Here is a 19,380-nt window from a genome sequence, read left to right on the forward strand (position 1 = left end):
ATCTATCTATCTATCTATCTATCTATCTATCTATCTATCTATCTATCTATCTATCTATCTATCTAATCTGTCTATTTGTATCTATCACCTACCTGTCATCTATCTTTTATCTACCTATTTCTATCATCTATCTATCTATCTATCTATCTATCTATCTATCTATCTATCTTTTAATTTCCTCAAACACACACACACACACACACACACACACACTTTTACTCCAATCTGTGTTGATTGGATAGGATTTTTGTTCAACTTCTTCTCTTGTTGCTAGGCTTTTGCTTACCTTGAGAAGCTATACGTGTTTGTGAACCTCTGGAACTACTAGGATAAACTCCAATTTTGAGCCACAGTTTTGAGAATTTGCTTTCAAAGGAGAACCAACTCCCCATCCCACTCCTCCCACCCCAAAAAGTAAGACTGTTGTGATTTCTGAAACTTGCTGCAGCATTTCAGTCAGAAAAGTGGGTTGCCTGGTGTACACGCTCACCCAAGTTTTTATCCATTCACTTGACTGAGCTTTGAACTTCAGAAAATGTGGGCAATTTATTTACATGTTTCAGGAGAGAATACATCGTCAACAAAGGAAGGTTCTCAGTACAAAAGATCATTTGAAGGGGCGACAAGGAGGCTTTGAGGAAAGAAAAGAAACATATGATGCATGTTTGATTACCTGAGGTACTTGTAAACAACACCGTGGGAGTTGGGAGCATGAACTCCTTGGGTTGTGCAAGCGATGAAACCCCAATTAAAGTTTCTATCGTGAAGCCATTCTTTGAAATGAAGAGGGAGAGATAGATTTTTATGTGTAGTGGGCTTTTTTTTTCTCTTTCTTTCTACCAAACTATCTAGCTGCTGTGAATGAGATGGACCAGCCACGCTTCCTCTGAAGCGTAGATACAACCTTTGGACTTTCCCTCTACTTCCCACGGGGATTTGATGTGGTGGTTTGCTGATCAAATCTGACATCAATCCGCACCACCAATTTTGGGTTGCGAAACTCTGCAGTTATCTAAAATCTCTAGTTGTCTAAGAGTAATGGTTTGGTGAAGGAGATGGAAGAAAAATGAAGAATAACTGGCAGAGATAATATTTAGAACTCCTGGGTAACCTTAATGTTCAATGCAACATTTATATATATATATATATATATATATATATATATATATATATATATATATATATATATATATATATATTGGAAGTGATCTATTAACATTTAAAATGTACATCATTGTTATCTACAAATAGAGGGCAAATAGCTTTGGTAAGTGAGAGATGACAGACAGATCGAGTTGAGAGGTATCTTCAATTATCTTTAATTTTAAGAAAGAAGGCATACAGGGTAATGGGGGAAAATATATGTGAGATGGTGCTGATTCACATTTTCACATTCTATATCTCCTAGACCTCTTGGAATATCAGACTGGCTTCATCAGTTCTGATGGTGGGAGGATGGAACGCCCTCAGTCACCAATAATTTGGTCTGAGGTGTCTATCCATCAAAAAGGCACATGTCCAAAAGATAATCCATCATTTGCCTTCTTCCATCAGAAATCCTTGCAAAAAATAAAAAAGCAGTTATACTTCAATAGCTGAATGCAGTTGGGGTCTTGGACTACTGATCTCTGTCCCATTAACTATTGACTGACATCTATGTCTGCTTCATCCATTTTCTTCCTTCATAGCCACCCATCTTTTGAATTACAAAGCCAACTTCCCTTTCTGAAATTTTAGATCAATAGCTAATTCAACAGAGTATTTAAATAATTTTGGCTGAATGACTGGCCCAAAGTCACCCAGTTGGCTTTCATGCCTAAGGCGGGACTAGAACGCATGGTCTCTTGGTAATTGGCCAAAGTCACCCAGCTGACTTTCATGTTTAAGGTGGGACTAGAACTCACAGTCTCTTGATGATTGGCCCAAAGTCACTCAGCCAGCTTTCATGCCTAAGGCAACACTAGAACTCATGGTCTCCCAGTTTCTAGCCTGGTGCCTTAACCATTAGATCAAACTTCTACATCAGGGTCCTCAACTTTGGGGGCCTAAAATCACATTTAGAGAACATGATGTGAGAACTTACAGTATGGAGATAGTAGTCATGTAGAATAAGGGAATACCACAGACAGGAATCAGAATTCTACCAAATCTGGGTAGATTATACAGTTTAAATTATAACAGAATTACTCTCAGAAAAAAACTCTTGATATATGGCAAATATGAAAAGGATTATTATCTGTCTTTCTAGTTATTTTGTGTGGGTGAGTCAATTTTGTTTTTTTTGTTTTTTTTTTCTACACATTATAGAGTCAGGTTATTCAGTTCCTTGTAAACATTTGTCAGCTACTGTTCAACAAACATGATTTTTTAAAAAGAATTGGCAGCCAAACTGATTAAATGTGAATTAGATGATGATAAGATAGGTCACTAAATGTATGTTTCAAACATTAAGTTCGTAAACTTAACATAAATCCTATAGATCAATGATACAAGATTGACAGCCTTATATATATAAATAAATATATATATATATTTATTTCAAAGAACCGGTAGCGGAAATTTTGAGTAGTTCGGAGTACCGGCAAACACTCTGGTCCCAGAGTGGGGTGGGAAAGGAGATTTTGCAGTACCCTTTCCCTGGAGTGGGGTGGGAATGGGGATTTTGCAGTATCCTTTCCCTGGAATGGGGTGGGAATGGGGATTTTGCAGTATCTTTCCCCTGCCATGCCCACCAAGCCATGCCACGCCCACAGAACCAGTAGTAAAAAAATTTGAATTCCACCACTGAAAAATTTGAATCAAGATGATAGTTCCAATTCCATGATGAAAGTCCCACCTCTAAAAGGAAACTCATGGCTACAATCTTGACTGTTTTAACCCCCTTTCCCTGTGGACACCCCTGTCCATAATAGTGCCGAGTCTAATTTGTCACATAGCCTTCCAGATTTTTCACACTAGATTTGGCATTTTTATCCATGTGTCAAGTCTTTCCCAAAGACCTGGGATAGACATGTTGATGTTTGAGGGGTTAAAGATATCGTTGCAGGATGTACGCTGTTCTGACTAAAGCTGCTGTTTGTAATTGACCGATGGTGATATTTGTCAATGCCGATGGTATTCAAGTGGGATGTCAGCATTCTGATGCTGCCATAAAAAGATGAGGCTTGACTTTTCACCTACTTATTTTCTCTGTAGATAATATCCCCTAGGAGATGGGATTGGGGGGGAACATTCCTGTGGGGTGAGGTCAGAAGCTGGGGAGACTGACTTGGAAGATGGCCAATGAGAAGATGAGAATTGGAGAATGGAAAGGGAAGGGTTTGTGGGTCAGAGGGTTAGTATCGGCTACGACGAAGTCGGGGCCAGATCTGTCGTACTCAATAAATGGAATATTTCAGCAAAGATTAATTGTTTGGGAGTGCAATTTATTTGAGATGACATCGAAACCTGACATGGTGTTCCAGTTGTCCTGGGATTGTGACCAAAGCGCCTATTATCAATAGTGCTACTTTTACTTGCTGTTGCCACAAATCTTCTTCTTCTTGCAGGTCTTTGTATTTTGTGATTGTCCCCAGTCCTTTCTCTTCTATTCTTCTGTCTGACATTTCCACTATCCATATTTTTTGGTTTTTCTTATTGACAGTTGTTAAATCCGGTGTGTTATGTGGCTGGTGCCTGCCTGCTTGAACTCTAAAGTCTCAGCTAAACAAAGTTTAGCTTCTTCGTTTTCTATGATTTTCTCTATACTAAGATGCCACCAGTTTTTGCTTTGCAGGCAACCCATCCTTGTTGCTACTTTGTCATTCCATTGTTATCATTTTTATCACTATGTTCTGACTGAGGCTCCCTTAAAAAACAGAAAGCAGAGTCTTGGTCCCGGCAAAACTTCTTTGATTTACATGACTGTGAATTCCTTTCATTCAGTCAGCAAGGTCTGTCCAAACAGTTTTTCAAAGGAATATTTATCAACACAGACCTTATCTTGCTTGGAAAGCTGCCAGATAACTAGTTTCCAAACACAGTACAAGGCAAAACTTGGCACAGAGTTTCTGAGAGTCACAGAAAGAATGAATTGTTTTCTACAAAAACCCACTCCCCATTCGCTCCTCTTTTGTTTCCTATGGGAAGGGCCAATCACCTCTAAGGTGTGGCTTTACTCCCAAGTCAACCCTGCTTTCTTAGTTGTTCTTGTCTTCTGGCAGCTCTGTGCATGCGTACACTGGGAACAAGCTCCAGCTGTTCCTTTGCCTCACTGCTGCCTAGCTCCCTCTCTGCCTCCGATGCAGAGCCCTCGTCCGAGCTTTCCCCAACTCCCAGGACTTGCCCATGTTCCTCCCCAACCTCCTCACTGTCCAACTTTTCTGTCAGCTGCGCTGGCCGCTGATGGGCCACAACACACTATTGTTATAGTTCATCATATAATCAGCCAGATTATATGGATTTGGCATTTTAATCCACCTGTCAAGTCCTTCCGAAGGATTTGGGAAAGGCAGCTGTTGAAGTTTGATGGTATGAGAGATATTGTCACAGGTTGTAAGCTGTTCCAAGTAAACCTGCCTTTTGCAATTGACTGATGGCAGATTTGTCAATGCCGATAGTGTTCAAATGGTGCTCCAGTTTTTTGGGGCATTGCACCTAAGGTGCCTATTACTATTGGTGGTATCTTTGCTTTCTTTAGCCACAAACATTCTATTTCTATTTGCAGGTCTTTGCATTTTGGTATCTTCACCAGTCCTTTCTCTTTTATTCTGCTGTTTTCAGGTACAACCACATCTACTATCCCAACCCTTTTGTCATTCTTATCAACAGTTGTGAACTCTGGAATGTTATGTGGCAGGTGCCTTCTGTTTGAATTCTAAAGTCCCAGAGCACTTTAGCTTTGCCTAACAAAAATTAAAATACAAGAGACAAAAACAAAACATTTAAAACGAGCATTTAAACATAATGAACAAATAAATCCTATTCAAAAGAGCTGTGCCTTGACTGCTCCTGTAAAAGCATCGAGAATGGCAGAAGGAGATTAAAATGGGATTCCCTAAGGACTTAGTGCCACAGTATGAGAAAGATACAGGAGCAGCTGTATGCAGTCCATTTAGGAAAGTTGAAAACAATTCGCTCTAAACCTCTTAGTTCTATTCAAGTCAGCAGGTTCCCATGCTCGTAGTCGTTACCTCCCTCTCTCCTCACTTGGGCACTCTAGGCAGCTAAGAAGAAAGAGACAAAATAATGAAATACTGAATTACACAAAGTAGGATTGTGAAAACAGCACTCTGGATTTGATCTTTAAACGGTACTTTGAAGTGCCCAAGAGTACAAATCTGGCATCTGCCTGCAACATTTTAAAGCAGTTGTGTTTTCCCCCCCTGGAGCACGGAGCAGTGGCGGTGGGGAGGAGGGGCTGTGGTCTTGTTAAATGATGCAAAATTATCCAGGGAGATCTATGTGGAGACCTTAGCATCAATCTCTCTGTTCAAGCCCAAGACTTTAACTCCTTCACAATTCTACCCCTCTGTTCTTGGTGCGGAATATAATACTGAGGAAACCCAGGAAATCTAAATTTATTTAGGATCTTTTTTTGTAATTCCATCTTTATTATTTTTTATAAATGACCCAGGGTGGTGGACATACTAAATACGCCTTCGTCTTTTGATTTTTCTCACAACAAGAACCCCATGAGGTGGCTGGGCTGAAAAAGAATGCCTGGCCAAAGTCACACAGCTGGCTTTCATGGCTAAGAGGGAACTAGAACTCACGGTCTCCCGGTTGTTTCTAGATCAAAATGGCTCTCTCTCTCTCTCTTCCTAGCTGTGATGAACTGATCATGTACAAGTAGTATGTAGATTGGTATGTATAACCAATCATTCAAAGTTGCAACTGCTCTGAAAACAGTGACTTAAAGCCATTCCTCACACATATGGCCATTGCAGCCTTCCCACGGTCACATGATCAAAAGTCAAGTGCTTGGCAATTGGCATGTATTTACAACAATTGCAGGGCCACGGGGTTATGTGATTGACATTTGTAACCTTCCCAACTGGCTTCCAACATGCCATCAATGGCGGAGCCAGAGTCACCTAATTGCATGATTCCCTTAACAACCGTGGTGAAATAGGTCATAAAATTGGAGTGACTCACTTAACAGCCACCTTGCTTAGCAAGGGAAATTCTGATCTCAGTTGTGGTTTAAACTGAGGACTAGGTATATCGGATCTTTCCTGACGACTTTCAGTCCTAGTTTAAAATTCAGAGCTATTGACAAATGCTCGTTTAGAATGGTGTTTGACCTCCCTCCGGTAATGCTGTGAGTGTTTGTGGCTTGTTTCATTCGGCTCTTGTGATTGATTGTATTTATTAGAAATCTGCAGATTTTCATCCTCCAAGGAGCTGATCAAGCTTCCTGCCGCTGGTATAATGAAGACAATCCGTTGTGAAAGAAGGCCTGATTGTCTAATGACAGCTCCAAACATCAGTAAAAAATGAAGCCACGGCACAGATGTCAATAAAAGCACCACACGCTGTTGTAATGCAGAAATGTTTGTTTTATTATAAGAACAACATTGGGTTTTTTCCCCAGGAATTTTCCAGCTCAAGCAAGCCTCAACATAGCAACAGTTCTCACAAGTGATTTTTCTCTCATGTGCGGGAGAGCCAAACAACAACAACAACATCTGGGTTATGTGGTTGACTCCTTGTTTTTGTTTGCCGTTGTTTAATGAAACTCGACGAAAGCAAAATAATGACCCTTTCCTCTCCCCTCCCTTCTTTCCCAAATCAACAGAAAGGAAAGAAGAACATGACAGCAGACCTTCAAGAACCTGGTAATATTTTGCTCCCATGGCGTCATCACCCGAATTCTTATGGACTCAGGCGTCAAAAGAGAGATTGGGTCATCCCACCAATCAACGTGCCAGAAAATTCAAGAGGACCCTTCCCACAGCAGCTTGTTAGGGTAAGTAGAGTGCCAGAATACTCTGTACCTCTGTTTAAGATCAATGGAGATTACATTTCCCAAAGCTTGTTAGGTGGATTATCTTTAGAAAGAAACAGTAGACTTCCAAGTTGGACTCAAGACAAGACCTGTCCGATGGTATGAAAAGACTGTGTATGCTTTCCAAGGATGTGCCATTCAGTAGTCGCCGATGAATATTAATGCATGGATAGACCTTTGTAAAAAACAAAACAAAACTGAAAGTATGAATACTATGACAAGAGCATAGAAAGCAGTGATATACCCGTTTTTTACCAAAAATAAGACCCTGTCTTATATTTTTTGAACCCTGAAATAAGCACTTGGCCTTATTTTCAGGGAGGTCTTATTATTTTGGGGTGCATGGAGCAAGACGGGACTCCTCTTGCCGTCTTACCTGATTTCCAGATCCGTTGCATTTCTCGCCGTTGTGTGCAGGGAAACAAGTTGTAGCGTAAAAAAACATTTCTTGTGAGTTCAAGCAATTAATTCGAACTTCTCCAACACCCACCCCTTCACTAGATCTTACTTTTGGAGGAGGGCTTATTTTTGGAAAAGGGCTTAATTTTTTGGGGGGGGAGCTTATTTTAGCACATGCGCTCAAAAGCCCAATTGGGCTTATTATCCAGGGAGGTCTTATTTTCAGGGAAACATGGTAATAGAATCATCATATTTACTTTGAAGCACAAAGATTTGCTCAGGTGTTAATGTGGAGCAATTTCCCAACAGTGGAATCAGATTTTGCCGTGCAGAAAGAGAGATTGTGTCAACCTTACAAGGTAGTCCAGATGAGAAATACACAAGTACTACCTTTAATTTTATTGTAAGGTAATATTAACAGATTTGTTCAAGTCTGAAAGTACATCTCTCCGCCCTTCACCTTTATAGAACAAGAAACTAGGGAGGGTACCTTCTGATACATTTTCCATGCCTCCATTCCTTCTGTGGACCTATTATTTAATTAATAATTATATATTTAATAAATAATTTATTTAATTATTTGAATGAAATAATAATCCGATGTCTTATATTTTTTTGAACCCCGAAATCAGTGCTTGGCCTTATTTTTGGGGAGGTGTTATTATTTTGGGGTGCGTGGAGCAAGACGGGGCTCCTCTTGCCATCTTACCTGATTTCCAGCTCTGTCTCCCTAACTCTAACCAGAGGAAATGGCAGAGACCGGCTACGCATGCATTTAAATATTTTCAGGGAGGGCTTATTTTCGGGAGAGGGCTTATTATCTGGGGAGGTCCTATTTTCAGGGAAACACGGTACATGGTGAGAGGAACAAATCTTGCGAGTTTACCAGACGGATGGCATAGGGAGCAAAACTGTTACAGAATCTGATAGTTCTGCTAGAAATACTTTGAAACCTCCTCAGAGTCTCTTTGTCTCTAGCATGGTGCCTTAACTGTTACCCCAAACTGTCTCTCATTAGATTTATTATCCACCACCAGAGGTGTAAAGTAATGGAACAAACGAAGAAAGAAAGAAAGAAAGAAAGAAAGAAAGAAAGAAAGAAAGAAAGAAAGAAAGAAAGAAAGAAAGAAAGAATTCATAACAATAAAAAAAAAATCAATCCATAAAATCTAAACCCCAAAGACTTTAGTACAGTCATTTAGTACAAGCATCTCCATAGATTCTCTGGAAGAGCCGTATTTTCAATAATTTCTGGAGGGCCCCAATTCTAATGACAGATATCCATCGAATGAAGAGGCAATCTCCTTTATAGCTGCGGCTGTAGAAAAACCTCCATAGTAGGAACCTCACTAAAATGAGGGACTATGAGCAGATTCTCTCAGGATGAGTAGATGAGATGGGCTGATAGTACAGGTCTCTTGTGAAAGGAGAGGGTTGGACTACATGAAAACCTCCAACTCTATTACTGTTATTGATATCGGTTGGAGAAGGAAGTGGGGAATGAGGCGACTTAACCATACGGTCTATGGGAAATATTTTCTTTTTTAATAAAAGGTAAAGGTTCCCCTCACACGTATGTGCTAGTCATTCCCAACTCTAGGGGGCAGTGCTCATCTCTGTTTCAAAGCCGAAGAGCCAGCACTGTCCGAAGACATCTCCGTGGTCATGTGGCTGGCATGACTAAATGCCAAAGGTGCACGGAACGCTGTTACCTTCCCACCAAAGGTGGTCCCTATTTTTCTACTTGCATTTTTTACGTGCTTTCAAATTGCTAGGTTGGCAAAAGCTGGGACAAGTAACGGGAGCTCACCCCATTACGCGGCACTAGGGATTCGAACTGCTGAACTGTCAACCTTTCTATCAACAAGCTCAGTATCTTAGCCACTGAACCACAGTCTCTATTTTAATAGAGGAGGGTAAACTGGGGTGAACCTGTGATAGATCTTCTGAAAAGAGTTCCAGGAATATGGGTCAATGAAAGGGAAAGCGTTAGGTCCTTTGAGATAGCTGGATAATGATAATTCAACTATCATAAATATTTGCCAGTTGCCAATCGACCAAATTTTAATCACACGACCATAGGGATGGTGCAATAGTCGTAAGTGCGTAAAACAGTCCTACATCTTGTAGGTTTGAATGGTCACTAAATGAATAGTTGTAAGAAGAGGCTATAAACCATTTTGAAGTTAAGAAGACCTATGCGCATAAAGAGTCATAAGGTAAAGGTAAAGGTTTCCCTGGCACATACGTGCTAGCCATTCCCGACTCTAGGGGGCGGTGCTCATCTCCGTTTCAAAGCTGAAGACCAGCGCTGTCCGAAGACACCTCTGTGGTCATGTGGCCGGCATAATTAGAGTCGGGAATGGCTAGCACGTATGTGCCAGGGAAACCTTTACCTTTACCTTATGACTCTTTATGCGCATAGGTCTTCTTAACTTCAAAATGGTTTATAGCCTCTTCTTACAACTATTCATTTAGTGACCATTCAAACTTACAAAGATGTAGGACTGTTTTACGCACTTACGACTATTGCACCATCCCTATGGTCGTGTGATTAAAATTTGGTCGATTGGCAACTAGGGATTCGAACTGCTGAACTGCCGACCTTTCGATTGACAAGCTCAGCATCTTAGCCGCTGAGCCACCGCGTCCCTCTCTAGAGTCATAGATATAGCAATAGCACCTAGACTTATATACTACTTCACAGTGCTTTACAGCCTTCCCTAAGCAGTTTAGTGTCAGCATATTGACCCCAACAATCTGGGTTCTCATTTTACCGACCTCGGAAGGATGAAAGGCTACGTCAACCTTGAGGCCCCATCAGGATCGAACTGCTGGCAGATCGGCAGAATTAGCTTGCAATGCTGCATTCTAACCACTGTGCCACCAAGCCTCGGCATGGCATACATTGGGCACCAAAACTCTTGGTTCATTTCTCATGTCCTCCTTTTAAGCCTCATATGCTGCTCAACTAACAATGATCACATCTGGCAGAAATCCGATTGTTTAGTTTCTTCAGCTGGACGGGAACAAACTGATTGCCAGTTCATAACCCATTTGTCTTCCCCCCACCAGCATATTCATCCATGCACTCCTGATGGACTGCTTCTATCATTGGATGCACATGCGAGTGAAACATTTTGTCACTGGTCAAAATGCCCTTCGTCAAGTTAATGAGTTTGTAAATCATACCACATCTTCAACAACACTCATCGCCCCCTTGGAAATGACACATTATTCAGAGCAAGCATTTCACGCCAGCCCAAACATTTATAAAATAACAGCATATAGGAAAGTTTAAACCGTAAGGTGTGGGGAGGGTAGAAAAATGGATGTATCAGATGCCAGGCACTGTAGTAAAAGGTATAGCAAAACATATCACACATCCATGAAGCTTTTCTGTTGTTAGAAGAAATATCCTTCTGCGTTCAGCTCCAAGTGGGGAAAAAGACACTGGAAACATGGAGATTGCTTGGAAAGATGGTTTAATGGTGGACAGGATCACATGGTTTGAGTTCCCGAACAGAAAAAGGGCCATGATGCAACGAGTCTCCGAGTTTTATGCCCTCTCTGGCTTTGAACTTCCTGGGGCCCCGAAAGAGTATCCTGATTGGTTGTCAGACTCCCAGGGGGTGGGGGTCTTAGCTAGCCTTGCTGGCTGATGTAATCTTCCCAGGTGCCATGTGGGGAGTTTCTGTTGCTAGATGGGTCCTATTGTGTTGCAGATGATGGTCCATTGACTAAGATTGAGTTTCTGCCTCTGGCCCATTGACAAACGGGGGGGGGCAAAAAGATGGGAGCTGCTTCGTCTTTTAAAACATGCTTCTCCATTTCTCATCCAGAGAAACATAATATTCTGCCTTTGTAATATTTCCTAAAATATTTCATTCTTCTAGGAAAGGGGTGGGTGCTAACTTCCTACACTGTTTTAAAAGCAAATACTGGATTTTTAAAAAAAAAAAATGATAAAGAGGAGTGCACATTTTTGTCAAGCTGTCCTCTGGAATAAAATTGCGGCATAATTGCAAAAAATTTCAGGAAATAATTGGAGAAAATGAGCACGGATCATTTGCAAGCCTTGTCAAGAAATAAACGCTTAGCGAGTCCTTTCCAGGGTTAAAATGAATGCAGTCATTACCTGCTCTGTACTGATTAGCCGTTGCCTCGCAAAGTGCCTGGCGCTCAGAAACAAAACACACACACACACAAATATGGTTGGTTTAATCCCCCAAGGTGCGAGCAGACTCGATCACATAAATTACATCTCAACATTCCCATCCTCAATCTGCCGTAGGTTCAGGAAGGGTGCTTAAAACACAGTGCAGATGTTCCAGCCCCTTGAAGCCAGCTTTTACAATTTTCCTTTTTTTTTTTTCTCAGAGAGCAAGAAAGAACTTAACCGTCTCTAGGAGCCCCAGGTGGCATAGCTAATGGTGATGGATGCCAGTAGTTCAGCAACATCTAAACAGCTATAGGTTTCCTACTGGTTTAATATATCTTCGGTCTGTGGCAAGTGATGGAGTAAGTAGAAGTTACCCCAGCTGTCGATAATGCAAGGGAAAAGAACTGCCATTGCACCCGGTTCAGAGCAAAAAGTACTCTGTGCATTTGAATGATCTTTTCCCCCCCACTTTTCAGTTCTATCGTTTTTTTGGCTCTCAGATCTGTTATTCTTACAGGGGGTTTTTTGAGGGGGGAGAATGTGCCATTTTAAGGACGATGTGTTTGCATCTGGCTTTCTGAAGCCAACTGTATTCTCACGCTATTTGTTTAAAATAAGTTGAATTCATCTGAAATCCGGGGGTAATTGTTTCTTCCAACTCTTTCCTCTTGATCTGGCTTCCTATTGTGAAGTAGGCAAAGCTCCACTTTGTGGGAAGTTGATTAGCTGCTCGTCAGTATTTTTAGCCAGGCAGCGGCTGAATGAAGCTGGATGTGACCCACAGAAGCTTGAAATACGGCCCTTTCCCTGTTCAGCTAAGATGAGCTGCAATGCTCTGTTTATTAACGCATTTCATTCTCGGGGAAAATATGGTAAACGAAACAAGCAGGGCCATGTTATTCTTGCAAATGTATTCAACCCCTCCTGTCAGCTGCAATCTCGCTTCATTCCAGAAATCAGCCTGTATTCCTCCGCTAATACATGGGTTTCATTAAGCAATAGTCTGAGTATGCCAGAGACCAGAGATAGTAGTACTCTTTTTAGATGTGGAAACTGGTCTGAACGAAAATAGAGGAGCAAGAGAGGGGCATTAAAAGCAGCCAAACGCATAGCTAGGGAACGTAGCTTCTTCAAAAAAAAAAAAAAAGCCGACACTGCCGGAAAACCCAACGCAATCCTCAGCTGCATTAGCAGAAGGATAGAATCAAGATCATGGGAAGTATTAATACCACTCTATAGTGCCTTGGTAAGGCCACACTTGGAATATTTATTTTATTTATTTATTTGTCAAGCATGTATAAGATAACAGATATAAGTATAAACATGATTATGAATACAGAATAAGGATACGAATAAATGGGAACAGTAGGACAGGGACGGTAGGCACGTTGGTGCGTTTATGCACGCCCCTTACAGACCTCTTAGGAACGGGGTGAGGTCAACAGTAGACAGTCTAAGGTTAAAGTTTTCGGGGTTTGGGGAAGAAACCACAGAGTCAGGTAGTGCATTCCAGGCATTGACCACTCTGTTGCTGAAGTCGTATTTTCTGCAATTGAGTTTTGAGCAATTTACCTTGTGTTTGTATCTATTGTGTGTTCGTGTATTGTTGCGATTGAAGCTGAAGTAGTCATTGACAGGTAGGACATTGTAGCAGATAATTTTATGTATTATGCTTACGTCAGACCAAAGGCAGTGTAGTTCTAAATTGTCTAAGCCCAAAATTTCAAGCCAGGTGGTATAAGGTATTCTGTTGTGAGCAGAGGAATGGAGGACTCTTCTCGTGAAATATTTCTGGACTCTCTCAATTGTATTAACGTCCGATATGCAGTGCGGGTTCCAGACAGTTGAGCTATATTCAAGAATTGGTCTAGCAATGGTTTTGTATGCCCTAGTTTGCAGGACAATATTACCGGAGAAGAAGCTTCACAAGATTAGGTTAACAATACTGCATCCAGTTTTGGTTGCTACGATATTAAAAAAAAATGTTGAGACTCTAGAAAGAGTGCAGATAAGAATAACAAAGGTAATTAGGGGACTGGAGGCTAAAACATACAAAAAACAGTTGCAGGAATTTGGTATGCCTAGTTCAGGGGTGTCAAACTGATGCTCCATGGGCTGGATGTGTCACGTACAGGCTACGCTCATCCCAGCTCCACAAAGGGGAAAAAAACATCATGATACATCATGTGGCTGCAATATGACATGGCGGGTTTGACACCTGTAGTCTAGTTGAATGAAAAGAAGGACCAGAGGTGACATGATAGTAGTGCTCCAATATCAAAGGGGTTGCCACAAAGAGGAAATCAAGCTATTCTCCAAAGCACCTGAAGGCAGGACAGAAGCAATGGATGAAAACTAATCAAGGAGAGAAGCAACCTAAAACTAAGGAGAAAATTTCCTGACAGTGAGAACAGTTAATCAGTGGAATAGCTTTGCCTCCAAAAGTTGTGGATACTCCAACACTGGAAGTTTTTAAGAAGAGAAAACATTTTTAAGGGCAGGAAGATTCCCTTTTAGTAAAGCCAACTCTCATTATTTCTGAAGGATCTCCATGGGAGTAAGTGTGTTTGAAGGGAAGGGAAGGGAAGGGAAGGGGAGAGGAGAGGAGAGGAGAGGAGAGGAGAGGAGAGGAGAGGAGAAGAGAAGAGAAGAGAAGAGAAGAGAAGAGAAGAGAAGAGAAGAGAAGAGAAGAGAAGAGAAGAGAAGAGAATTCTTTATTGGTCAAGGAATTTGTCTTTGGTGCATATGCTCTCAGTGTACATAAAAAGACAAGATACACTCATCAAGAATCACAAGTTATTCTGTATGACTGTACCATATGTACAGTCATACGGTACAATAAGCAATCAAATCATACTAAGAAACAATCAATATCAATATAAATTGCAAGGATATAAGCAAAAAAGTTACAGTCATGCAGTCACAAGTGGGAGGAGATGGGCGACAGGAACAATGAGAAGACCAATAGCAATAGTAATGCAGCCTTAGTGAATAGTTAGACAGTGTTGAGGGAATTATTTGTTTAGTAGAGTGATGGCATTCAGTAGTGATGGTAGTTGAGATAGTGGACTTGGGAGGCCAAAAAAACAACAGGCAGAATTTTGGTTGTACACCACAGGTGTCATTTTGACATTTCTTCTAAATGTTCTTGGTTTATTGAAGCATATAAGGTCCTAGAGATACGCTGAGATACGTGAGAAACTTTCTGTAGGTTCCCCAAGATGCAGAAGTTTAACAGAGGGTCTCTAGTCTTTTGGAAAACCTACACCTAGAACAAATTGGCTCAACTAGAACCCTGCAGCTGAAAAATGGGAACCTACAAAGAAAGTTGAGTTCCCTCTGCAGCATATTTCTGAACATTTATGAAACCTATTTCTAGAAAACGATGAAATTACCAGTCACAGGCCATTGTTCTCAATGGAATGTGCTATTTGGTATGTAATGTTCCTGAATGCATTAACCTCTAACTACATGAGTGGGAAAACAACAGATGGTATTTTGTCTATCATCAGGCAAGCTTTGTTGATTGCAGGACTAGCAAGCATTGTTCTTTTTTGCTTTTCTTTCTGCTCCTTTTTACCCCCAAGGAAACCACTGCATGGGCATGCCTTGATGGAGGTTCTTTCACCAAACACATATAGAAATATCTGAAGCCTGGCACTCTGATAAAACAGCCATCAGTAGGCACACAGAGATAAACAATGTCCACGTACCATTTAAAAGAGACAATCAAACAGTTTAAAAACCACAATACCTCCTTGCCAGCAATCAACCCTGAGATTAGCAGCAAATTTAATACTAGACACTCAACTGACACTCAAGCAGTAAAGAATACAGCAATCAAGGAGCTACCATCTCAGACAAACAATCAAACAGTAAATGACAGCCTAAGCAAGGAACCTGTCAAACCCCAGGAAAATCAGAACATCCAGACAGTTCAAATGGGTATTGTAAGCTTAAACTCTCTACAAGAATCTGAACTACTAACAGCTAAGGGAAATTAGTGGGCTATAAGAGAAGAAGGAATCCAAGGTGGACTAGACATAGATCTCTTGTGGCTGCAAAGGGACCCCTCCAGTGGTGGGATCCTCCCAGTTTAACAACCGGTTCAGTGATTGCGTACGCACGCGCACTAAGTGCATGTGCACAACTGATGTGTGCTTTATTCACTTCTGTGTTTCTTCGGAGGAGAAACACAGCTGAGGCACAGCAATCTGCTCTGCTGCGCAAATCAGCTGAGAAGATAAAGGTAGGAAAATAGTGGTGGCGGGCAGGTGGACCCATCTGATCATCGGGGCAAACCGCTTTGCTCCTAGCTGATCGTCGGAGCTACCGGTTCGCCCAAATCGGTCCAAACCGGTAGAATCCCACCCCGGGACCCCTCCCTCAGGCTCAGCCTGATCATCTCCTACAACACCATTAAGAATACTCACAAACACTGACAGGGCAAGCCACTTTGTATATAAACAGAGACCAAACCCCATTCCTTACTAGCACCGATGTAGCTTGCTTTAGTTTGACAAGAATTACTTCGAAGCAGTTTCCTTTATTGTTCCTCACCTATAGACACCTAAATCTTGTCAAATTAAAGCAGTTTATTTGCACCATAAAATATATACTCTGGAAACTGTTAAGGAGGAGCTGTCTTTACCTTCTTTCTCCCACACCAACTGTCTGAATGTCACTGTCTTTTACTTCTCTGGAATACAGCCCCTCCCTCCTGGGAATTCAGATTACATCCCACCACACATGAACCTGTTAAAATCAAATTAAAACAGTCTTGCCACGACTTCACAATGTGTTATTCAAATGAATCTTTCAGATTAATGTCTAAAAGAGAGTTGGCTGGTTACAGGATAAGTAGCAGCACTGTTGTCACCTGGAAGAGGTGTGTAGATGACAACTGAAAATGAGGGGTCATGTGTTCCCATCTCAGGTGACAAATCTGTTAGACTGCTCTTGGCATAACCTATGGCAACTTAGGGGGGGGGATGCTGGATTTGCTAATTAAACTTCTTGAGAAGAGAGCAAAATAGAAACATGTATTTGAAAACAGGAATTATTGCACCAGTTGTAAGGAAATACATACATACTCTGGGTTGCTTCTCACTTTAAATTATCCTCAGGTGCAACTTTTAGAGTGATATCCAATATAAGCTTGTGAAATTTGCATAACTCCAAATGCTTGTTTTATGCAGCTTCTCTCAACTCTGATTATCACTGATAGAGAAATGGCATACACACACTCATTGAAATAAATAAATCCAATTGAGCTAATCAAATAAATCAAAGAGGAGGGATCTTTGCATTTTGCTTTCCTCCCTCTGCTTTCTGGGATCCATGCCTACTGCTATAACTTCTATCACAGAGCTTCCCATTTTCTTTCCATGCAAAGATTTTTATGCATATTTTGTGATCCTGCATAATTGGGAAAGGAATAATGAATGTGATTTGGGGAACTGGGTACTCAATTATCTGAGAATCTCTGAATAGTTTTCTCTGTTTTTTTTAAAAAAAAAATCCTGTTTCTATGCTTTGTGAGTCCAAAGCAGTTGGGTTTAATGTGCAGGAGAAGGACAGACAGAGACTGGGGGGTGGAGTCAAGAGAGGATTCAGCCTAGAGTCATTACATTCCCACAAGTGGTCCAGGTTCAGGCCGTCTTGAATTCTCTTTACTCTTATCTAGTGCCAATTCAGTGCAGGCCAGTTAGTTGAGTGAATTCTTGTGTTATAGGCATGAGCAATAAATCAGCTTAACATGTGCTCCTGATTCTTCATGTCTGGCAGAATGTGTACTAAAATCAAAGAAGTCAGGAAAATCTGAGAATATTTTTCCCCAGGGCCCAAATTATTCAATTCCAGTCATACGAACTCCTGCTTTTTTCATCAAGAGTGAAAGGATGGCAAAGCTGAAAACAGAAGTCTTTTGAAAATTAGCAAGTTTCCCCATCTTCCAAATTTTATTAGTTTCATTCATTCTTCTCACTGAATAAAATTAATACAGGCATCCCTCAATTTACAACCAGTCGTTTTAGAACATTCAGAGTTACGACGGCCTCGGATGCTTTATGCCACATGAACCCCTTTCAGCAGTGGTGGGTTTCAAAAATGTTTACTACCGGTTCTGTGGCTGTGGCTTGGTGGGCATGGCATGGCTTAGTGGGCATGTCTTGGTGGGCGTGGCAGGGGAAGGATACTGTAAAATCTCCATTCCCATCCCACTCCAGGGGAAGGATACTGTAAAATCTCCATTCCCTCCCCAATCCAAGGGAAGGTTACTGCAAAATCCCCATTTCCTCCTGATCAGCTTGGACTCAGGAGGCAGAGAATAGATGGGGGCAGGGCCAGTCAGAGGTGGTATTTACTGGTTCTCCGAACTACGCAAAATTTCTGCTACCGGTTCTTCAGAACTGGTCAGAACCTGCTTAAACCCACCTCTGCCTTTCAGCCATTATAAAATGTCGCCATCGCTCTCTCACATGGCGGTCACATGACTGCATTTCTGGAGTTTGGCAACTGGCTCGCCTTTATGACCAGTTGCAGCATCTTGGGGTCACATGGGTGCAATTTCTGACACCCAGAAGAATAGCTTAACTTAATGACCACCCCATTTGCTTAAAAGCTACAGAGGTTCACATAATTACCACTGCAAAAAATGATGAAAAAAAAATATGGCTGTGAAAGTTGAACCATAATAAAGGCTGAGTGCCAAAAGAATTGAGGCCTTTGAACTATGGGGCTGGAGAAGATTCCTGCGAGTCCCTTGGACTGCAAGGCGATCAAACTGGTCAGTCCTAGAGGAGATCAATCCTGACTGCTCTTTAGAAGGCCAGATCCTGAAGATGAAATTCAAATACTTTGGCTGCCGAATGAGAAGGAAGGACTCATTGGAGAAGAGCCTAATGCTGGGAACAATTGAGGACAAAAGAAGAAGGGGATGGCAGAGAATGAGGTGGCTGGATGGAGTCATTGAAGCAGTCGGCGTGAGCTTAAATGGACTCCAGAGGATGGTAGAGGACAGGAAGACCTGGAAAATCGTTGTCCATGGGATCGTGATGTGTCGGACATGACTTCACAACTAACAACAACAAATCACTTGGGTGCCTCAGTTTACAACTGCAATGACTTACAATTGGATTTTGTGACCCAATTGTGGTCATAAGTCAATGTCTATCTGTAGTGGTCATAGGGAAAGTCTTCAGAGATTTGGTTTAACTGTGCTCAGTCCAGCATCACCTGCCATTACTACCCGTCTTTTAGGAAACGGGCTATCTCAATTCTACATGTAGTCTTGGAAGACCCATTAGTGGCAGGTGCCAAAACACGGAACCAAGTTTAAAAGTCTTAACAGGTAGGCCTTGATTTATGAGCACAATTGAGCCCAACATTTCTGTTGCTAAGGGAGACATATGTTAATTGCGTTTTGCCACATTTTACCACCTTTCTTGCCACAGTTGTTCAGTGAATAACTGCAGTTGTTAAGTTAGTAACATGGTTGTTACGTGAATCTGGCTTCTCCAGTGACTTTGCCGGTCAGAAGGTTGCAAAAGGTGATCACGTGACCCCAGGACTCTGCAACCGTCATAAATATGACTCGGATGCCAAGCGTCTTGAGTTTTGATCACCATGCGGATGCTGTAATGGGTCTAAGTGTGAAATAGTCATCGGTTACGTATTTCAGTGCTGTTGTAACGTCAAACAGTCACTAAATGAACTGTTGTAAATTGAGGAAGTCCTACCTGTATTGCTGTAATTGTAAATTTCTTCCCCCAACTCAAGAGGATTCTCACAGATAGAATGCAATAGAATAACAGAGTTGGAAGGGACCTTG

At 41.4% G+C, this 19,380-nt stretch overlaps 1 protein-coding gene across 1 annotated transcript in view; it reads left to right on the plus strand.

The window, feature by feature from the left end:
* Positions 1-19,380, plus strand: part of CDH4 (cadherin 4) — a 401,827-nt gene that overhangs the window by 44,452 nt on the left and 337,995 nt on the right. Inside the window, exon 3 of the mRNA XM_070941124.1 lies at positions 6,779-6,949. Coding sequence (XP_070797225.1) covers positions 6,779-6,949 — 171 coding nt within the window. The remainder of the gene's footprint in view (positions 1-6,778; positions 6,950-19,380) is intronic.

Source organism: Pituophis catenifer, unplaced genomic scaffold, assembly GCF_029215685.1.
Source record: "Pituophis catenifer annectens isolate HBS135680 unplaced genomic scaffold, rPitCat1.0.hap2 SCAF_3, whole genome shotgun sequence".
NCBI lineage: Eukaryota > Metazoa > Chordata > Lepidosauria > Squamata > Colubridae > Pituophis > Pituophis catenifer.